This window comes from Tuber melanosporum (assembly GCF_000151645.1).
Source record: "Tuber melanosporum whole genome shotgun sequence assembly, scaffold_77, strain Mel28".
Classification (NCBI taxonomy): domain Eukaryota; kingdom Fungi; phylum Ascomycota; class Pezizomycetes; order Pezizales; family Tuberaceae; genus Tuber; species Tuber melanosporum.
Genome location: NW_003299125.1, coordinates 38,279 through 60,526, shown reverse-complemented (window position 1 = coordinate 60,526; position 22,248 = coordinate 38,279). Strand labels below are relative to the sequence as shown.

Here is a 22,248-nt window from a genome sequence, read left to right as displayed (position 1 = left end):
TGCTCACTGCGGGAGGATAGATTTTAGGATAAGTAATCAGACATCATATCTGCTTCCCGCAAGTCACATTTGCACTCCACAAAATCTAAAATCAGAGAATCCTAAGAAGTTTACTCGCTCTACAATATTGGATGGGCAAGAATAGTAACAGCCCATGGTTCACTCCACTGACGAGGTGGTCACAGGGCATGCAAGACAAACTGGGAACATTCTTATGTTAATAAGAGGCAGAATACCACTGGAGTATATCTTGTAGTCTTGAGCAGCAATATGAATGCTAACCGGTAAAATAAAATGTGTGCTTACCTTATCAGTGTCCCCAGGAACCTTAACTTGATCCTCGACTCCAATTTGTTTTATACTCGAGTACTGTAACGGCTAGACTGCTCAACCCAATTCGACCTGGCAAATTAGAGCCTCCCCGAGTACACAACCCTTACTACCCTACGGTCATATCCGTACCTGACATGTCCTTCCCAAACACCGTGAACGGGGTTCCTTCGGGGATTCCGATAAATGCTTACAGTAAGACACTCCGGGGTTCCCCTTAGCAATACGATAGCTCTCCGGGAACCGACAAAAATATATGCAGGAATAATATGCATTCACTTGACCTCGAGAATCCTAAGTGCTATCGCCACGGGATTGGTATATGTATATATCATACCTTCAAAACACGACATTCTACCTTCAGTTAAGTTGAGGTTACACCGCAGTTCTAGAACTAACCTGGAAATAACCCCTTAGATAGCCAACAAACAAACAAACCTCAGGGTAGTGCCAAGGGTATACTATCATGAAACATCACTCGGGTTCCTCAAACATGTTCCTTTTCCCGAGAACACAAAAGGTTCCTATTGAAACATTCCACACATGGAAAAGCAAAATATAGGAGCACAAAAGAAAGCTTAGATCTCAGACACAAGTCACACAACTACCCACGGACCTGGCTAGCTAAGAACTTCCGCTCCTGGCAATGATACTTGCATAATACTCGGATGCGACACTGGGTTTGGGCTGAATCAGAACTTACTCGAGTATTACTTGTTAGGTTTCGCATATATTGCCATATACACAGTAAATACCACAAACGTATACAATAGCATGATAATGTTAGCTAGCGGTTTACACGGTCGGCGGAGAGAACGATGTCAACTATCTATCACATAGTTCGGACACCACTATTGCAACAGGCTGGGAGCCCCACATTTCCGGGCGCAGTTTTGGGGTGCCGACACCATAGGGAGAGACAAGGGGTAATAATAATGCAACAATCTAGAATTAACACTCGGGTATTATGCATAAACAGCCAGAGACACGATATGTTCTAGAAATACAAGCCCCACAACAAGCGCCATAACTTTAGCTACATTAAGAGCCCTGTCCTTCCTCAACCCAAGAGCTGTGCCGTAAACATCCCAAATTACCGAAAAGTTCATCCATACCCTCAAACTGCAACAGACTCACACTCAATCCCCGCCATCGATATCAGCGAGAGGATTAGCATGTATCGTAACCCTCTGAATCTTGACTGGGTTCTTTGGCCGATACTTCTTATCCACCTCCACAACTTCAAGTTTATCCAGCGTTGAATCAACCCCATCGATAACCTAGCACCAACAATCAGTCCCGCCCTCCCCAACCTTGAAATCCCACCCTGGGTTGCCGTAGAACGGGAAAACCTACCTTCCCGAAAACCGTATTCAACCCATCCAAATGCGGATGTGCCCCATACGTGATAAAAAATTGACTAGCGTTTGTATTTGGTCCTGAATTCGCCATGCTTACAACCCCCCGAACATTATGCCTAAGCGCGGGCTTAATCTCGTCCTCGAACTTCCCGCCCCATATCGACTTCCCGCCCTTTCCGTTGCCCAACTCGCCGTCTCCGGTCTGTGTTATGAAGCCCGCTATATTGCGGTGGAAGGGGCAGTTGTCGAAGTAGCCGGATGCGCAGAGGGCGAGGAAGTTCTCCGCTGTTTTCGGCACAGCTTCGCAGAAGATCTCGATCTTTAGCGGGCCAGCGTCTGTATGTAGGGTGACTGACATTGTAGCGAGGGGTTTGTGTTTAGCTCTGGGAGTCGTGAGGGTATATGTCACGAATTTGTCGCGCTCGTTACTTGCATTGTGGTTGCTGTTCATGGAGACATTGAGCTTTGCACCCCATTCCTTGGCGTTATCTGATCTTATTGGTGATCAAGATCCTGAGGCTCTAATTACGATATCATACCACGCCTTAGGGCTTGGAGACCTAATGTAATAGCGTGACTGTGCCAAACTCCGTTCCACTGAGTGGATACTCCCACCCAAAATTTCCTAACCTTTGCAGCTCAATCAGCCAGACATCACGCCAAACGACAACACACGACAGCAGCAGCAAAGAGACCCCTCAACAACTCTCCCTAAAGTCTCATAATACAAAAACATGGCTCGGTCCGTTTCCACAACAAAATTCCCTAAATTCTGCAAATTAATTCAGCTAACATTTTGTGCTTAGTGGACCGTAAGCCTCCCTCGAAAAAACCCTGGATTTCGTGGTGGGGGGTCAGGAAGATCACGGGGGGAGGATTGGATCCATCGAGGGGTTTGGCGCAGCAGATTTCACAGCTCGAGTTTTCGATGTCGAAGCTTCGCCTTTTCGCACTTTGGATGCTCTCAATTCCCAGATCTACCAGATCCTCCCTCGAATTTCTGCACGTGGTGGATATAAAGCTAATTCCCACGTCTACAATAGAAAGAAGCACTTGAAGAGGCTTAATGCCCCCTCTCATTGGTTGCTCGATAAACTTTCTGGGAAATACGCTCCCAGACCTTCCCCTGGTATGTTTCGCTTCACTTGTTGAAGTAGTCTCCGGGCTCGTCTTTGCTGACGGGTCTTGTCACCAGGCCCCCATAAGTTGAGGGACTGCATGCCTCTAGTTGTTTTCATTAGAAACAGACTTAAGTATGCTCTCAACAGCAGGTGAGTCTCTCCCCGCTTCAAATTTCGAGAAACATCTTAACGGGATAAATAGAGAAGTCAAGGCCATCGTAATGCAGCGTCTCGTCAAGGTCGATGGCAAAGTCCGCACGGACCCTACCTTTCCCGCTGGCTTCATGGACGTTATCACCATCGAAAAGACCGGCGAGCGCTTCCGTCTTATCTACGATACCAAGGGACGTTTCACCATCCACCGCATCACCGAGACCGAGGCCTCTTACAAGCTCGCAAAGGTCAAGCGTGTTCAGTTGGGCGCTAAGGGGATCCCATATCTCGTTACCCACGATGCCCGCACCATCCGCTACCCTGACCCCACCATCCGTGTCAACGATACTGTCAAGATTGATATCGAGACCGGAAAGATCATCGACTTCATCCGCTTTGATACCGGTACAATCGCCATGGCTACCGGTGGCCGCAACATGGGTCGTGTTGGTGTCATCACTCACCGCGAGAGACACGATGGTGGTTTTGATATCGTTCACATCAAGGACGCTATCGACAACACCTTTGCTACCCGCCTTAGCAACGTTTTTATCGTCGGCCCGGACAAGCCATGGATCTCCCTGCCAAAGGGCAAGGGTGTCAAGGTTCGCATATATATCTCTCACTTCCCCCATTCTGTATTCCGCATGAACCATCCGCTAATCTGAAATTCACAGTTGACTATCGCTGAGGAAAGGGATCGTCGTCGTGCCCACACTCTTTCGTAGATGTAGCTTATGTATATCTAGGTTAGGTTACTAAAAAAACCGAATTCATTTTTAAAAAGTTAGCTTTTTCTTCTTCTCTTTTCTCTTTTCTTTATTATATAAGAGCTTAGGGCACTCCCGTACCCTTTGCATTCGTGTTCTAGGGAATGAGGTTTTTTTTTTCTTTCCGTTAATGAAACATCAGAATTCCCATGAAATGGATACGTCATTACGAGGGCTCTTTACTGTATCTGATACAGACCACCATTCTGTTGAAACGTGACATGTGCGCCTGGTAATGTTAACAGCGCCCATCCCCTGCGCTATTACTACAAAGCGGAAGTGAGCTCAGTGCCACTCGAACATGCATCATCCAGTCAATTTTTGGGACTGCATGAACTCCAGCGACAAGGTTTAGTTGGCCAATCCCCGGTTACAACTCTAGCGTTACTCATACTCGAATAATGTCCTGTACAGTACAGTACTAAGCTCAAATACACAAAACATCACTCGCACAGATCAAACCTGTACCCAAGTCCGATACGATAACAAAACCAAGCACAACAGCAGTAGAATAAAATATATATAATATAATAAAATTCGCAATAATTCATCCAGTCATATTACAAATAACCCTCCCTCCCCCCGACCGACACCCTCTCTTCATTATCAAAACCAAGCACGCAGGCTGCCGCAACACTTCTACTAAAGTCCACCTCTATCACGTCCCTCCACTCCGCACAGCCAAACTAAACCCTGATCAAATATCCTATCACACCAGCCCAAACCCAACCCCCCCCAATCCAATCCATAACAGAATAATCAGAGCCCCTACCATCCATCCATACAGAAAGCAAGCAGAAGTGAAGCAAAGAGGCCACCGATTCAAGTGAATAGTGTATGAGGAATGAAATAATATGGAGGGAACGAACCAGCCTTTCACACACCACACACCCTGACCATTACCACGCCAATATTAACTTACCTCGCCGCGCCCTGCACGAGGCAGGTGGAAGCGGAAGGGAGGGAGGGAGGAAAGCGAAAGGAAAACAAATTCTATGCTTCGCATGTGCTTGGCTCATGTATGAGTGGGGGGTAAGTCCGGCAGGTGGATGGGTAGCAGGGAGGATGAAAGGGGATGTGTGAGTAGTTAGCTTACATCGCATAGCATCGCATCGCAAAAACATAATCCCCCCATCATCTATTCAAGGGGGAAACAGAAAAGATAAAGGAAAGGGTATAGTATAAATTAACCGCAAAAGGAACGACAAAGAGAAAATAAAAAAAGGGTTTTTTTACTACTGCTGGATTCCTTCCTTCCTTTTGTTTGTTTGTTTTCAATGCTGCGGTGCAGATGCAGATCACGTTATGGGGGGGGGGAATAGTAGGAAAAAAAGGAAGAAAAAAGTACAGCCAGCCAAACTCCGCTAAAAAGAATATTTAACAGGACAAAATAAAAATAAATAAAAAAGGATACAGTGACCCGACAAGAGAGAGAACAGAGTCAGGAACAATAAAAGTAACATCATTAAAACCCGAGCATTCCTTCACCAACCCAAACCATGACTGAAATTGAAACAAGAATGACGGAAGTATAAGGTCGGGGGACCATTTTCATTTTTCCAATCTGACTATTTACCTTTAGCATCAAATTCAAGGGGGCGGTGAGGATCCAGTTCGAGGGACATTCAGGTCTTCTCGGAACCGACTAGAACCCTTGAGGGTTAGCCTTCGCTCGGGAGAAAATGATCTCTCTGTGTTGGAGTCATCCGGCAGCCGACCTTCTTTTATACTGCTTCCCTCCGCTGGATCACCCATGGTTTGCGAGGCAAACTCAGTACCCTGGGTATCACTCTCAATGGTTTTGTGCCAATGTTCTGGCAAGCAAACGCATACCAAAGGGAAGGCTTTAACTTCACCCCTGGGAGGGGGAGAGGATGCCCGACGTTGCGACATCTGTGAAGCAGATATCCCACTATCGCGCATGTGACGGCGATTAATGAAATCCTCAGCCCTCTCGCTCAAGCGGATCCCGGTCGCCCACCCTAGCATTGTATTATTAGCAAAACTTGAAGATATCCGCAAGAATTCAGGATACAGTACCATCATCCCAGATGCCCACGATTTTAATCATGTCACCCCTGTCAAGTTCGAATTCATCGGGGGCTCGTGGTGCATATGCCCAGAGAACCGCCACCTTATCGCCCGGGTGCATATCATCGGACGAATAATAGTCCTATACAATGTTAGTGCATCGAATATTGAAATAAACTTACATGGAAAGGGCATACCTTGAAGAATGGCAATTGTTCCGATTGTGGACTAGGAAATTGAGGGGAAGAAGGTCCCCTATCGCTTTCCGTAATAGGCGAAGTTGTGTTATCAGGGGCTAGAATTGAGGTACTAGATAGAGAGGCATTTCGGTCACGTGGTGGTGGGTGTAATGGGCGACCTTGGGGTGAATATTTTCGCTGGTTATGCGATTCAGGGCTATCCTCCAGGCCGAAATCGGAAGACGACGAGCTATTGCCGATAACCCTACGGCCACCGCTAGCAATGACTGCTGGAGATGATGGGTCGCCCTCCGATGCAATGTTAGTCGTTTCAAGAGCAGACATTCTGGCGATCCGGCCCCCAGCGAGAACCTCGTATCCCTGAGCATGCACATTTGCGACAGGATTAAAAGTTATTGACGGGCTTCTGTAGGTTCGGGTTGGCTGAGTGAAAGTAGGTGAGGGGACACCGCGTCTCCTCCTCCGGCAGAATAATACAAGGAAAGCAACGAGAGCCACTCCAACAAGAGCACCAACTGTAATTCCAGCAATCGCACCTCCAGAAAGCCCATTTCCACTGCCCGAGCCACCCGAACTACCCGAACCTGATGAGCTAGTTGCCGACGGGATTGAAGAAGTGGTGAATATAGGGGGCAAGGCGGTCGCAGTTGGGAGGTCAACGTCAGCACATCTCTTTTGAGCATTCGAATTGTAACAACATGTATCCGTCGAATTTGGTGAACCGCTAGCGCAATAGAGACACAGTCCAGGTAAATTCTCGCTATTGGGTCTGTAAGTCACGTGGTATAAAAACAGACTCAGGGGAACCCACTTGTAACCGCAATTGTAAGATTCGTTCTCTTCCCCTTGAATACATTTTCCCGAGAGAGAATCTGATGGCAAGGCACAGATGGTGAAGTCGGAACGTATCAAGTCAAGAGTATCTGCCGAATTGCTTCCACAAGTATCCTCATTTGAGATAATTATTTGTTCGCTGATCGCGAATTCAGCCTAAAAAATCCATGTTAGAGAAGTTCACTTATTTCACCGAGAATACATACGCAAGTATCCGCACAGATGGGGGTTGAGGCATGGCTCGAAAGCGAACATAGTTTTCGTGAATCTTGAATCATTCGGGAGCATAGGACGCTCCGCGTATAACGTGCATATAACTCAGTAGTATTGGAAAGCGTGAGGTTCGAACAACCAAACAAATCTTGAAACCTTGAGTGCATGTCAGTAACCATACAAGTACCATAGCAAACACACTCCGTCACCACTTACTTGTGTTTGGCATAATCTTGTTTGATATATTGTTCGAATTGATTGTCGAACTGCTCTATATTGGCGACATATTGAAGAAAAGGGCTAAGATGACATTAGCACTCTCGCCCGCGATTCACCGACGAGACGCGTGGGATAATACAAATTTCCAACCAGAGCGTTTGAAGTAGATATAGAGGAACTGTTAAAAGCCGTGCAGGTGCGAGAAGTAGCTAGTGAAATACAGCTCCCAGCTGCCTGAGCAGCCGCTAGCGGTATGAACAGCGTTGACAAAATGACAAAACTCGACCGGCTCAATGTCGTCCTTCGTTTTTGTGATGGCGGAGAAGAAGACATGTTGGAGGTTGATTCTGCAAAGGCATCACAATCCAAAGGTATTGTTAAGCCCACTGCCGCGCGGTCAAAGTTCTGCGGTTCGTAAGGGTAGCAGTCACTGGAACGGCGTCCGATGTACGCAATTCTCTCCACACTCATCGACCCAAACCCAAATTCCCCAGGCAGCCAGCTCTCTCGAGCAGGCAATCACTTTCCAAAGTTGGCTTGGGGGGATTTGAAGGGGAGGGAAGAAATTTCACTCTGGCAGCAAAAGCAGCAGCACAGAAATGGCAAGAGAAAAACAAACCGTAATTAACCCAACACAAAGAGAGGGGGGGGGGTCACAGTACTGTAGGAGAGGGCGTCCCGGAAAACCCGAGCAGCGAGAGAACAGAAAATGCAGAACGAGTGACCAGAGGAATAGGTTAGGAGGGAAAAAAGAGTGTGGGAGGAAAAGCAGCAGTAGGTTAGTGTACGAGTACTGTACCAGTGGTGAAGGAGCGAAAATTGGTTGGTCGAAACGAGAGGCGAGTGACTGACTGACGAACTGACAAGCAGTCGAGGGACTGCTGGTGGGAAAGGAAGGGCGGACGGAGCTACAATACTCGAGTACACACACAAAAAAAACATTGGGGGGGGGTGCTCCGCACGGGGGAAGTATCTAATGGGGTAAAAAAACCTAGGGGTAACCCAGGAAGGGGAAACCTCTCTTCGTGGACAAAATTAGGAATCATGGCTGTCAGGGCTGCAAGGGCGAGCCAGGTCTAAGAAACGTTGTTGTACAGTACTCGTGAACCCGAAACGGGTTAGCGGGATACTCGGGGAAATGAGATGCACGGCCTGTCGCGCCAGGCACCTCCACGGCTCACTCCAAACCTTTGCGACATCCCTCACTTGAGCCAACGGGAGGAAGCGAGCCGCCAGCCAGCGTCTCCCAAGTCTTTCTTTTCTTTTGGACATCTTCCCAATGTTGGCTCCTTTCAACCTACCACAAAGTATACTCGAGTAATACCGTGATAGAACAACCCCACGATTTGGTCTCTATGCCGGGTGGGGCGGGGTATCGCGCTCGAGATAGAGAACCTCATGCGGAGCTGCCTATAACAACTCTGCACCAGTTGTCGCTTTCTTCCTCTTTGTGTGCCCGTGCGAAGAGGTAAGCCATAAACACAGATAAAAATCGGGGTGAGAACCAATTGCGATAACGATATCACACCACTTAGAGTACAGTACTGTACGAGTACGAGTACATGTGCTCCAGTGGCAGTAATGGTGCATTTGTACGAGTACATCTGTGCATCAAGGCTGAGAAACTTTCTCGCAATGTCCAGAACCAGAACCGTGGCCAGGAAAGACTGAGAGCGGTTCCACGATAAGCTCTGCAGGATTCAAAATAGCCAAGGATGTCTTTCCCCATTCTTCCACTCAAGCCTCCGGAAGGGAATGGAAGGGAAATAACTACTCGAGTACTCGTATATTCGTAGCATCCTGGCTAAGCATCAGTCGTTCCTTTATCCCTACAGTAAAAAGAATCAACTGAGTTCTCACAGCAGCATGTGCCATTGTGCCTGAATCCTCAGCCCATACAATTGAGTTGAATTGGGGGGGGCTAAGGTGAGGCACGACAACTTTTTTTCCCGCGAAAAGTAAACACCGGGTGGGTGAAGGAGAAAAAAATTCCGACTCGATGATGACTCAGCAAATCTAAGTGGTGACAGCACTGTCGAGGCGTTGCTGTGCTGTTTTTGGGGGAAAAAGCCCAAGTCGATTACATTGCGCCAGTATGGCACTTCGGATTGCTTCAAAGTTGCCATTACCAGAATCGGTTCGTGTACAAGTATGATATCTTGAGCACACAAAACCTCAGTTTTTATCACCCCGCCAATCCCTCCCCCTCCGATTTCCCCACTCCATGACCAGATGTCTCGAAGGGAGCCGCTTGAGTTGACAAAACTATGGATTGAGGGCTCACAGAGTAAAGCAGGAGTTGGAATACCTTCTCATGATTACTGCGAGGGCCACTTGATAACCACTGACTTCGCTACGCATCCATCTGGCCGATACTTGTAGGAATTAAAAGCACTTTGGTGGCGCCCTAGTATCCTGCACAACACGAACCGTCCACTAAAACCATAGGGGATGCAGTGCCTTACATACTCGAGTACGCTCAGACAAGCTATCCGTTGAATACGGTAGTTTGTTGCGTTTGAACAGCCCCTCTCCTCCATTGTTTCCCTCTCAGAGGAGACTGACCATTTCCACCTCCTATCCTGGGTCCAGGACAATACTCGTACCTGAGCACCACCCTCCCCGGGGCACGATGGCGCTGGGGGTTGTCCTAGAATAACCAAGGTGACGGGTACTCGAGTACTCGTATACTGTACATGAGGGCTTCGATGCGTTTATCCGCCCTCTCCTGCATATATAATAATCAATGGTTTGGGGTTGACGGTTACTAGGAGTGCTCGATTATCTTGTTTTTCCACGTTATTGTGTTGCACTATGGTATCGGGTGGCTCGGAGCCTTACTTCCATTATTTCGGGGATGGGGGGGTGCGGTCGCAGTGATGGTGAAAAGATGTGATAGTTGTACTATAATTCCAAATACACATGCCCACCCCATGTTGAGCATCATTACAATGCCTCTTATACTCGAGTATATGAAGCTATGAGGGGTACGTTTGATCATCTGCACTCGTACTCATTTATCGCAAACACCACCAGCAATTCTTTAGGTTAGCTCTGCCTCTACAGCTAGTAATTCCTGTTGATTTACCATCCGAACGGAACAAGAAGGGGGGGGGGGAAACCGTTGCGATCTGTGAACAAAATTCGCAGCCCGTAGATAGAGCTACCACCGGTGGCTGTCAAGTGGTGGGGTATGCAATGAGACCATTTGATACGCCAGTAAGAAAATCTGGGGAAGGGTTGAGGAATCCCAGTCGGGGGGATGTAAAGGCACGGTTAAAGCTGTACACAGAATTGAACATGGAGAAGCAGGTCTATGGTGTTGATGGAATCATGTTTATCACTCACTCGGTCCAGTCATCCAAAATCAATAACTTGTTATTTAACTTATCGTTGCCCATTCTCGGGTAGATGGCAAAATATCCATTGAGGACTCGAACAGACGTTACTAAAATAGCGGGCGACGCTTATCCATTCTGATCTAGCACAGCCAATGCTCTCTACGAGTACTTAGTACAACTATGATACTAGCGGCTGCCTCTTTTTTAGACTTGGACTGGGTAGATGGTAAGGGCATTGTAATCGACGACATTAGCGGAAATGGGTGAAATATTTTGTATCAATTGGTACTATTTTCATAAGAGAGAGATACCTTGCATCTAGCTGGCATGTGTGTCAATTTTCACTGTTTTAGAGTTGATATCTGGAGAGCCGGTTAGACTAACTCCCATAATGTATGTAGGGTGCAATGATAGTGTGGATGCAGCCGAGAAAAGCCGATTTGAGGAGTTTGTTTCCTTTTGGAAGGAAAAAAAAAAAAGGTATGATATTAATGGCCGATTGGAAGAGGAGCGTTGAAAGTGATGCCTCAGTTGCCTGCACGAGTGAGTTGTCTGGCCGAGGATGAGGGTGGTTAGCCACACTTTCCCCTCGAGTAAGGTATGATATTAGCGCCACAAAGCACTCTTCACGAGCCCCAAAACCTCATGCGCGCCATTGAAATTTTTGGCGGAGGGGTGACCTTAACTCCAAAAGATTCTCTTCTATCTTCACTTGTAACTACTTGCCCTGGGTCTACTATCTTCTCTCTCTCCCACTACCCAGATTCACCTCGACAGCGATAGCGAGCCCCTTTACACATTTTTCTTCTCCACACATTTCTTCCACCGCTTATGCTGTAATTTATCCACTGCATTGTCACAATCGTTCCCGAGTCGCCGCCTCTCTCTTGGAATGTCATGGCTTCTAATACTGGTCATGGCAGTTCCCCTTCAACACTGGACCGTCCTAGAACTGAAGAGGGTGACGCAACAATCATAAGTAATGCATTGACCAGTGTTGCGGTTAGTTATTTCTTGTTCATCTCCACTCCTGACTTGATTCCATATCTCAGCTTAGCTGATAATTGTCTAACCTTTCAACTCTCCTATTCAGGGTCAGAACATTTCGGCTTTCGGCCGTACCGTCTCTGCAACTGCTGGAACTCTCTTTACGGATCCAGCCGCTCCACCCCAACACTATGCCGCCGCAATGTCTGATATCTCCAAACAATTATCGCACCGCCCTTCTCTCCAGCGCCGCGTGTTTTCGTTTAACAAACGCTCTCCAACGGAGCTTGTGCGGTCGAAACTGTCTACCGCCGAGATACAATATCGAGCGTTAACCTATCTACCGGATGAACTGCTCAGGAATATCCCCGATAATGAGAATTCCTATTCCCTCTTTCAGGGCTTTCAGGCCTCCATGCCCGAGGAGCACCAGAGGGTGGGGAAGAACCACCCACGCAAAGGCTCAAAAAACAAACTTTTGGAAGCCTCGAATGGAGGCGAACCAGACACACCTCTCGGAAATCTCAAGCGTGAAAAGTCCACCATGGCAAGACAGTTGGAGATGTTAAGCATCAGGAAAAACATGGCATCATCGGAAATTAGGGAGATAGATATGAAGATATCAAACCTGAATCAAATGCGGAACATCGTCCTGGATCGATTGGCAAAATTGGAGCAGGACGAAGCAGAAGCAGAGCACGAGAGTATTTTACGACCCTCCCCCAAGAAAATAGCACAGTGCGATATTAGTAAGAATAGTATACTTGCTATCATTCGTTGCTAACTTCGCGCACAGTATTGGTTCTAGAAAATAAAATTGAAGACCTCCAAGAAGAACTCGACGAGGAAAATCATCACTCCACTGATCCCGAATCCGACAACCGTTCCGAAGACTCTACTTTCATGTCCGAGTCTATATATGGTAAACTAAACACTCCCAAGTCACGAAAACGGAAATCATCTCGCCGCATATCAATGCCCGTTCTTCACGAACATTTGGAGCCCGGTCAGAATATCAAGGAAATCCAGACGCATGCAGATAGCATCACAAGTTTGGATTTTGATGTACCTTTCGGCACATTGGTAACTGCCGCATTTGACGATACCATAAGGGTTTGGGACATGAACACTGGACGATGCACGGGGCTGCTTGAAGGCCATCAAGCCTCTGTGCGATGCCTGCAGGTTGAGGACAATATGGTTGCTACTGGGTCTGTGGATGCATCTATCCGTCTTTGGGATTTGTCTCGTGCCGAAAGTTACAAGTTTACCCCTCCGTCTACAAGCTCATCGATTAACAAACGCGCTTCCTCCGCTTCTTCCACCCATGAGGATGAGGATGAGGCCGAAAGTGAAGCTTTACCATTGGTTCAAGAATTCGCTCTCCCATCGTTATCCGAATGCTACGTTTTCTCTCTTGATTCTCATGTTGACGAGGTTACCGCTCTCTATTTTCAGGGTGATACACTGGTTTCTGGTAGTGCGGACAAGACCCTGAGACAGTGGGATCTCGTCAAGGGAAGGTGTGTCCAGACGTTGGATGTGCTTTGGGCTGCGGCTCAGAGCAATATGGATGAGGGCAAATGGAGGAACGGAGCAAGGAGTGCAGGTGGTGTTAGTGGCCACGAGGGGGATTTTGTTGGCGCGTTGCAATGCTTTGATGCCGCTCTTGCTTGTGGAACTGCGGACGGAATGGTTAGGTTGTGGGACTGTAAGTTTATCTGGTCCGGTTGTTTTATACGGTTATCTTATCAAGGGGAAATACTGATTCGATAATTTGCGACTAGTGAGGAGTGGACAAGTACATCGGTCGCTCGTTGGACATACTGGACCTGTCACATGTCTCCAGTTTGATGATGTGCATCTTGTTACTGGATCTCTTGACCGAAGTATCCGGGTTTGTCAAGCCTTGTTTTCTTTCTCCAGGGGTTCGTCCGCTAACATTTATCCCTGTAGATTTGGGATCTCCGAACCGGCTCGATATTTGACGCCTTCGGATTTGACAATCCTATTACAAGTATGCAATTCGACTCTCGGCGCATTGTTTCAGCAGCTGGCGAAACCGTCGCCAAAATCTACGACAAGGCTGATGGCCGCCACTGGGACTGTGGAGCTGTAGGTGTCGATGCCGCAATCGTGGACAGGGTCAGAGTCAACGACGGATACCTGGTACAGGGACGGCGAAACGGAACCGTAGGAATATGGGCTTGTTGAGGGGGGGAAAAAAGAAGAAACAAAAAAACAATTGTTTGACGAGATTATTGCGATCAAAAAGGAAAAAATGAAAAGAAAATAATGTTTGCTTGGTATCCTCGGAATGTGAAGTTTTGTTGGGCACCTTTTTTTTTCTTTCTCTTTTTCCATCTCCCTTTGCGAGCCCATTACAACTTCTCTCCGACCCAATCGGTTCTTTCTTTTACTTTCTTTTTCTTGCCTTCTCTCGGAAATGTTCGACGTTTGGAGGGAGGGAAAAACGGGAAAAAAAAAGAATGTGGCATGGCATGGTATGGTGTGGCCCTGGCCTGCTTCCGTTTGCCATGGTAGCTACGCTGTGTGATGCGAAGATTGACTTGATGGGGGAGGCATGATGTGCGGGTACGGTATGGTATTCTATGATATTGTGACGATTTGTACGGGTACGGGTATGGGTTCGGCGGATCGGCATTGGTGGGACTTTGGGCGGAGAATATGGGACGTGATAGAGAGAGCTTATTTTTATCTCCCTATCTCATTTCATTTCCTGATTCGGTTTCGTTTCGTCCATGTAACTTCAGTTTTTCCTTTTGTGTCAAACTTGTGTTTGTAGTAAGTTAGACGGGGCTTGAACTAGTGGAAAATGGGAACGCAACGTTCTGGGGATAGAATGGAAAATGGGGCTCGTGAGCCATGGGGTGGTGGTATACCTGCAGGGTAATTTTATCACCCTACAATTCTCTAGCATTTTGTATAACCTTTTCTTTTCTTTCTCTTTTCAGCTCGCAGTGCTCTAATATATCATACATGAGTGGGTGAGGGCAATACGGTATCATAAGTCAGTCTACACGCTTGAAGTATGGTCAGGCGCATGAGACCAACCCCCATGGTATCATACTCGTACCAGTACAGTACATTGTATGGTACAAAAGAGGGACAAATCGGGTGATATTCCATGATGGGCAGCAAAAATATTTTTTTGATTGAAAATACTTCTATTGTCATAGTGTTTATCACACCAAGGGATACCTCTTTTACCGTAGAAAAATCCCCCCCCCTATTCCAATCAACCAAAAAGTGGACAAGAGGGGTTCTGTTTTGGGTGCCCGGCACTAATACTGCCAATTAAACACCCACCGCCATCCAGACCAATCCAACTCCATCCATGCACAGTATGTTCGCTGCTGTATGGTAGAGCATTATATAATTATTACTTGTATTATAATAATAATATTATTGTTGTTGTTATATTACGAGTATACCGATCATCAAACTCGACCTCCCACCTCCACCGTTATCATGATATTATACTATTATGATAACCCGGGTCCCTGTTCCTGGAGTCGATATCACGTCGGGATCTAACCCATCCCATTGCGCTGGTGCCAGTTATTATTTCTTTCCTCCCTGTCTTTTCAAGTTACAGTATGACTTGAATGTGCGGCCTGAATGGTCAGGGAAATGGGCATGGGCTGGGGGTTATCTTGCATACTGATATAGTTGGATGTGATGATTGGTTTTGTATGTATATATGATAATAGCTACTTGATACTAAGTTACGGTACTTTACTCCACTCATGATTTTATGCATGCCATTTCGTTCATATGAATCCCGGCAAGGAACCCTTTTATCGTCGCCATTACCATGAACCGTGATCAGCAGTAACTAGCCTTGGGAAGGCGGGACGTGGGACTACGATGTGCTTCGGAATCTTGCCATCGCAGAAAACGATTGGTTGTTCGTCTGCTACGGTAGTATTTTGGGTATGCGCTTGGGGGGAAGTGTCGGGATAATTGTGCTGCCTGAATTATGGTATGATACTATCGATTGACGGACTGCTGAACAGGCGTTTCAATTACCTGTATTGGACAAACTTTCGTGTGTTTATTGGCGGGCAACTATTGTGGGCGCTCGAGTGTAAGGGAAATGTGCCATGTCTTTGGGATTCCCACCCTCTCTGGGTAGGGTGGGCAAATCGCTGCGCACTTGGCCCTCAGCTGGGACGGGGAAAAAGAAAGAAAAAAAATACACAGCGCCTTACTACAAGAGGCAATTACGACGTCCTAGCATACGACGTTCTGGAATATTCCTCTTATATTCGAGTGCTTGTGGTAACGTGTAAGTTAACTTAGGCTACATTATTTCTCCTCTGAATTATCATACCAACTCAAAGCCCCATCACCCCACAACCAAATAAACCGGCGAAAGCCTGCTCCTCCCACTCATTAACCTCCACGCCCATGCTCCCAGAACGACTAGGATAATAACAAAGCTGACTACCAAACTGCCTCCGAAGATGATCGCATGCCATTTCCACGCCGTGTCCTTGTTTAGTCCAATGACCTCTACCACAATCGCCCAGGGCAATACCCAGAATAGATTTGAAACGAGGGATTGGCCAAGGTACCAGCGCGGTCGGGTCGCCAGGAGGATGCTGGCGAGCTGTGTGGAGACGGCATAGAATATGTAGCACCAGTCTATAGTCTGTATAATATGTAGGGGTTAGTTGTGAGAACAACGCTTTCGAGGAAGGAGGGAACAAACCCGCCACATGTACTCAGTTATTCCGGCCACTTTATCGGAGCCGGAGAGATAGCGGGCGAATGGTTGGGTGCCCCATAGGGACATTGTGAAGCAGAGGGGGATTTCGATCAGAAGGGCTACACCGACAGATATGATGGCGGGTTTCATGATCGCTTGGGAAGAATGTGGGTTAGTCCTTTTCTCTCTAAGCGGGTAATGCGAGCTTACTGCGGATATCTCTCTTTGAAGCTTTTGGCTTTCGAGTATCGATTCCAACTTTATGTCGCCAGGCACCCCATGCGTGTCCTACGAAGGTAGAAGACGTAGCCTCGAGCGCCTGAACGGGAACCATTACAAGTCCCCAGCGGATGGTGTTGAACACACCCCAGGCCTACAAACTGTTAGAAAATAATGAATCCCCTCCCCATAGGCATTGACGCACCGTAGCATAATCAGACCCCATCGCCACAATCCCCGAAATCAGCCACAAATACAGCACATTCCTAATACAAGATTCAACAAACGTATACCACCCCTGCCTACCCAACGTTACCAGTGCCAGCACACTGGGCTTCCTGGACCCAACTTCACCTTCTGGTCTGTGGATCCATAATTTTCTCGTCTCGTACATAAAATAGCATATCCCCGCTAGAGCTCCTGAAGGAGAGGCGGATGACGGCTTGGGTGTTTACGTCTACATCCGCATGTCCGACGCGGACGTTGGAGAGGAATAAGAGGTCGAGGATGATGTTCAGCGCCGTCTTTACCGTGCTGATTAGGAGGGGGACGTCCGGTCCTTACTTGCACAATTAGTCCCCGAGGAGGGAAGAGCACGGGAGGTGTGTGTGTGGGGGGGGTCTATACGTACCTGTCCAAAGCTCGGGTGGCACAGCTAACCGCAAAATCCACAGCCCCAAACACACTCCCGAATGCCGAAATCCTCACATATGTGATACTCTCCTTCCTAACCTCCACTGGGACGAAAGTATCCGTGAACCTCTGCGCCGCACTCGCAATGATCACCGACATCAGCATCCCCAGCACCGCCTGAAAGATGACGAGAGTATTCGAGATCCCTATTCTCGAGGTGATTGTGCGGGAAGTACGGTCCCCGATAATTACGAAGGAGGCACGCGGGAGTCCTTCGTTTATGACCTCAGTCACGGTACTGATGTATGTCCATGTATCGGTCGTTACAACCATTTTTGAATCTATTTGGGCGATCCATAGTTTTGAAAGGGTGGAGTAGAGGGCGGGGAGGATAAATGTTTAAATGTTGAAGAGGAGGGCGCCGGGGTAGCTGGTGGATCATATTTAGTTATATTATATCGTAGCTATCGGGGGGATAAATCGGGGGGGGGGGGAAGAACTAACCGACTTCTAGTCCACCACCTGGAACTAGGTACAGGTACTTCATACCCTTCGTCTCCGATAGCAGAAGTGCTCGCCGCCTTATGGCTCATCTCGTTTTCCACGTTGTCATTCATATCGGAATCTAGCAGCGCGCGATATCGATGTCGATATGTGCTACTGCTTCCTCCACCACCACCAATCCCAGATTCTACCATTTTATAATAAAAAAACCCTTCAGCAAAGAAGTGTGCGGGGTAATGCATATACTGTTTACATGAATTGTAGATATTGTGTCCCGGGTTGTGTAGAGGTGGCTTGAAGTTGGAGATTTGGTTTAGTTGTGTAATACTTCCCGAAAGTGGTCAAAGTGAAGTTTCTCGGTAACCGGGTTGGTAAATTGGTTCCCGCTGCGGGAGTGGAAAGCATGAGTGGCCTTAAAAACTTAATCCGACTCGCGAGCGTTTGTGAGACATACCTTACACTGCAGCGCCAAGAGTTTGGCTTTCAACTGGCTATCATGCTGGGAATCGGAAGCCTTTGGGAAATTGTTCCCGTCCTTGGGCATTGTGGGTGATGGGTTGTGACCGGTGGAAAAGTGGGATGGATGGAGAAGAAGAAAAAAACAGGGTGGGGTCCAATGGAAGGGTTTTTTTTTTTTTGTTATCTGATGAAAGAGAAATGTGAGGAGTTGGAGTTTGGGGATGCATGGTTGCCCTTGAATGGGAGTTGTTGATTTTTTTTTGAAGGTTTGGATACTGTCTGGGCTGTTCTGGTACGATATGATAATTGTCTGTGTCCTGATAAGGTATTAGTCTCAATTAAGTAGTGGGCGGGCACGAGTGAGAAGGGCAGTGCATTCTACAAAAGTGGGGATCTATGTAGTGGTGTCTATGCGACGTTTGAAATCACAGCTCCCATGTGTGATGAAAGATTTGACAGGTTGTGGGGAAAAGATCATGATCGAGTATGATACCACACTGTACTTCTGGTGCTCCACATACTTATCCCCCCCCTCCCACCAACCTTGAAGCCCCTCCCCAATGGACACACAAAGAGAAGAAGAAAAGGCCACACCAAGGATCTTGACATCAGGGAGGACAAAAATGCATTATCGTAGCCGTGGGTGTGGGTATGACACGATGCATGAAAGTGTCGGGAATACCGGTATTGAGCAATCACCAGCATAATCCCTCTGAATCCCTGGGCTTTCGGACGAACCGTACCCTCCCAGGTAGGCTCTTTGTGCGATCTGAAAGCATGACATTCGCATCTCTCACCCTCAATTCCCTTATCACACCATCTCCCCAGACCGACTTCCCCAGTGAGAATTGGTATATAATACGATATTCGTGAACAATTCTTCAGGCGCCATACCAGTATCTTAGACTGGAAACTCGGAGAGGGTTCAGCACACATAACCAAGTCACAAATTTTTAAGGGTTTCAGTCCCTCTTTTCTTTCCTTTCCTCCCCTCTTAAAACAATCCCCCACTCTCTATTTCGGGGTCCCATGTGCGCAGCCATTTTGTGGCGTTATATGATAACCGAGGAAAGAAAACCTTCTCCAAGTTATAAGTCATTAACTAAACCCCCCACCGTCACGGTCCAATACCGACACGTTGCTTGCACATCTTCACAGAATATCAATCCGTATTGTGGAGCCAACCAAACCGACCGACTTCGTAGGGTAAATATGAAACCAGCGAGTCTTGAGGGACCGCATAAACATTGTACAGAATTTGATTATGTCGGTTTTGTGTTTGTGTTTGTGTTTTTTTTTTTGTCATATAAATACCGATAGCTTCTGCGGGGCGGCTACAACCTGGTTGGTTGGTGGAAAGAAGCCTGTTGCCGACCTTACCGCACGCGGGAGACTATGACATTATATGGAAATTTAGCAAGGCGTATCATGAAACCCGACTTGACAAGTCTCTTTATACCCCCCCGACTACCGCTCCGGTGCGCTCTAACTTAGGGAGCATCATGAAACCCCAAATCTAAAGTCTACCCTTATAGTATATCAAGTATTGCTATCAGAACAGAACACCGATAGCTAGACCCAATATATACAAGTTTCCTGTCCAGCGCAGCCATCATTCCATACCAGCTTTTATTCACAAGCCACTCATTGCATATAACACATCCCGGACAACACCACCTCCAGAACATCCGAGTGATATTCCATGTTTCCTTCGCCTTAGGGAAGGAGCTTGTGTCCGGCCGGCCGGCCGGCCGAACTCGCAGGTGTCGGGAGGGAGGGAGGGAGAGAAAAGAATTGGAAGGAAAGGACGACTTGCTCCCCACTCTTCGCGCGGATGCTGATGGTTCGACGCATAGCACAACTGGCTGACTGGCTGACTGACTGACTAGAGATTTTTTTCGAGTATAGTAACAGTACTCTTCCGCCATACCACAGCACTATCTAATATTTATAGAATTTATCACGCTGATTAACCACTTCCTATCATACATGTACTGCTCCGGCCAATCCTTGCTTCATCATCCAATTTTGCTATCCTTACTAGTACTGGATGGCTCGTTCCCTGGTTGGACCCAAAATACCGGTACCCCCCCCCCCGCGTCCCACTCCTGCTTTAACTACTCACAAGGATAAACTCGACTCGTGGAAGGGGTAGGATATTTGCTCCTCCACTCGCCCCTTCCTCTACAATTCTCCAGGGGGTTCGGGCGCAGCTCGTATTGTATGGCGTTTTGCCCAATAATTGCGGTGGGGCAGTAGTCGTGACTACTCCTCTACGATACTGTCTCGTTGTTTTCTGGTTAGCTCTTGGTGCGGCAACAGTGGTTATTGCGAGGGGAGGGGGGGAAGGAGGTTTTGTATGTTTTGAGTGAAAGTTTGGTTTTATAACATTATACTGAGGATAACCCGATATCATAGCCCACGGTAGTGGAAGGGTGAGGTCGCTATAATTTCCTGGTGCTACAATAGGAATGAAATAGGTTCCTGCGGGTGGAAACGATTTATTGGGCGTTTTGACGGCCGACAGACTACTCGTAGTATCCTGCTCGAGTACCGCACCGCACTGTAATACACTATACGTACTGTACTCGTACAGTACTCGTAGACAACAACTATGATGAGCAAAAGTGTCGTGCCTAGCTACAGAAGTTAGTTAACCCACTAATCAGTTATCTCCGCAGAGCCCCCCAATGGCATCAGCGCATACCAACAACTCAACAGTAAACCCCTCACTCACTCACTACTACCCAATTTAGTATATTATGCAAAAGGAGAAGAAAAGAAGGGGTAAAGTAGTGATATGATTACTAGGAGCCTCTGCAATCCACTATCCAAAGCAAATGCCAAGGGAAGGATAAACTTATACAATACAAGACGAGAACATGTTGGGAAAGCATTTCTATCGTAATTAAGGAAAGGTAAGCAAAGATAAGTCGACTGCTGTACCCTACTATCGCATGGTATCATATGCAAAAAAAGAAAACTTGCTAAAGCGCCATCTCATGTTACACTAGCACGGGTACAGTGTTGTGCGTATGCATGTGTAGCAGCATGCTGCTACTTGCGATTCTTCCCCAAACAAAAGAAGGCTAAAAAGAAAAAGAAAAAGGAAGGACATACTCCCAAGATATACCCGCCATTATGCATTCCGAGAAGAGAAAATGAGAAGGAAAGTATACACCAAACCCACAATTAAACCGAATCAAAAAAAAAAAAAAAAAAAACACCACCACCACACATCGAACGGGAAGTAGCAATAGTGACAGCCAACAAACTAAATCCACAACGAAAAGGCCGAAAAGAAGAGTACGAAAGAATACACAGCCCCCCAATAACTAGCAACCCAAAGCAGAAAAGCAAACTCTATACGGGCCCCCAAACTCCCGCCCCAACACAAGAACTCTTCCCACTACCCACGCTGCTGGCAACATCCCAATAAAACCCTCCTCTGCCCCTCGAGCTCCCGACACCTCCTCCTCCTCCTCCCGCACCCCTACTCCCCTTTCCAGTCTTCACCCTCATACCCGATTGGCTCGCACACGTGCTCCCCGAGCGCAGCCCTCCGCCTACTCCTCCACCTCCCACCGTCCTCCTGCGCTGGTAGGCCCTCGCCCTCGGGATAAGCGGGTGTGTGATCCTTGTAGCAGACTCAGTCGAGGCGGTATCTGTAGGAGAGGAAGGTGAGGAAGGTGAGGAAAAGCGAGACTTGAGGAAAGAAAAAAACGCGCAAACACCAAGTTCTTGCTCCCAATATTCCTTGCGTTTGGCAGCTTCAGCTTTTGCGGCTTTCTCTTCCCGTAAGGATTCTTCAATGTCCCAGAGCGCTGGGTGGGGGGATTGTTGGAGGGGGGGAAGTGTTGGGGTGAATTGGTAGTGCGGGATTGAGGAAGTGGAGGTTGCCGACTGGGAGCAGGGGCGGGATTGTGGAATGGACATGGGGTCCCCTTGTTGGCGCTGTTGGGCGGGGGGAGGTGGAGGCGGTTGAGGGGTTTTAACCCCATCGTCGTTATCGTCAGATAATCCATCTCGAGTTTTCATCCTCCCCACGATGGCACTAAACGCTCGCCCGTCAGATGGAGGATGGAGAGTATATTGATTGACCATAACTCCAAGTTCCCTCGCTATCCGGCTCAACAGC

General features: G+C 47.6%; 6 protein-coding genes; 2 read left to right on the top strand and 4 right to left on the bottom strand.

The window, feature by feature from the left end:
* Positions 1–1,257: 1,257 nt before the first annotated feature.
* GSTUM_00010900001 (uncharacterized protein) lies at positions 1,258–2,138 on the bottom strand. XM_002841573.2 has 2 exons: positions 1,687–2,138; positions 1,258–1,610 (listed from the first exon to the last, which is right to left on the bottom strand). The coding sequence occupies exons 1-2, from the start codon at positions 2,047–2,049 to the stop codon at positions 1,470–1,472; spliced, it is 504 nt and encodes a 167-aa protein (XP_002841619.1). The 5' UTR covers positions 2,050–2,138; the 3' UTR covers positions 1,258–1,469.
* Positions 2,139–2,140: 2 nt separating this feature from the next.
* Positions 2,141–3,693, top strand: GSTUM_00010899001 (40S ribosomal protein S4; the record flags this gene model as incomplete). Its single annotated transcript, XM_002841572.1, has 6 exons — positions 2,141–2,256; positions 2,294–2,437; positions 2,735–2,820; positions 2,887–2,962; positions 3,015–3,570; positions 3,643–3,693. 6 exons carry the CDS (start codon positions 2,141–2,143, stop codon positions 3,691–3,693), a joined length of 1,029 nt encoding a protein of 342 aa, XP_002841618.1.
* Positions 3,694–4,274: 581 nt separating this feature from the next.
* Positions 4,275–7,703, bottom strand: GSTUM_00010896001 (uncharacterized protein; the record flags this gene model as incomplete). XM_002841571.2 has 7 exons in its annotated part: positions 4,275–5,717; positions 5,776–5,908; positions 5,964–6,726; positions 6,778–6,956; positions 7,007–7,169; positions 7,230–7,313; positions 7,372–7,703. The coding sequence occupies 7 exons, from the start codon at positions 7,701–7,703 to the stop codon at positions 5,326–5,328; spliced, it is 2,046 nt and encodes a 681-aa protein (XP_002841617.1). The 3' UTR covers positions 4,275–5,325.
* Positions 7,704–11,252: 3,549 nt separating this feature from the next.
* GSTUM_00010895001 (uncharacterized protein) lies at positions 11,253–14,510 on the top strand. XM_002841570.2 has 6 exons: positions 11,253–11,575; positions 11,667–12,264; positions 12,357–12,818; positions 12,918–13,271; positions 13,348–13,457; positions 13,517–14,510. The coding sequence occupies exons 1-6, from the start codon at positions 11,471–11,473 to the stop codon at positions 13,772–13,774; spliced, it is 1,887 nt and encodes a 628-aa protein (XP_002841616.1). The 5' UTR covers positions 11,253–11,470; the 3' UTR covers positions 13,775–14,510.
* A 1,422-nt stretch (positions 14,511–15,932) lies between these two features.
* Positions 15,933–17,114, bottom strand: GSTUM_00010894001 (uncharacterized protein; the record flags this gene model as incomplete). XM_002841569.2 has 4 exons in its annotated part: positions 16,720–17,114; positions 16,506–16,668; positions 16,299–16,450; positions 15,933–16,238 (listed from the first exon to the last, which is right to left on the bottom strand). Exons 1-4 carry the CDS (start codon positions 16,738–16,740, stop codon positions 15,933–15,935), a joined length of 642 nt encoding a protein of 213 aa, XP_002841615.1. The 5' UTR covers positions 16,741–17,114.
* A 3,778-nt stretch (positions 17,115–20,892) lies between these two features.
* Positions 20,893–22,046, bottom strand: GSTUM_00010893001 (uncharacterized protein; the record flags this gene model as incomplete). XM_002841568.2 has 1 exon in its annotated part: positions 20,893–22,046. The coding sequence occupies one exon, from the start codon at positions 22,044–22,046 to the stop codon at positions 21,474–21,476; it is 573 nt and encodes a 190-aa protein (XP_002841614.1). The 3' UTR covers positions 20,893–21,473.
* Positions 22,047–22,248: the final 202 nt, after the last annotated feature.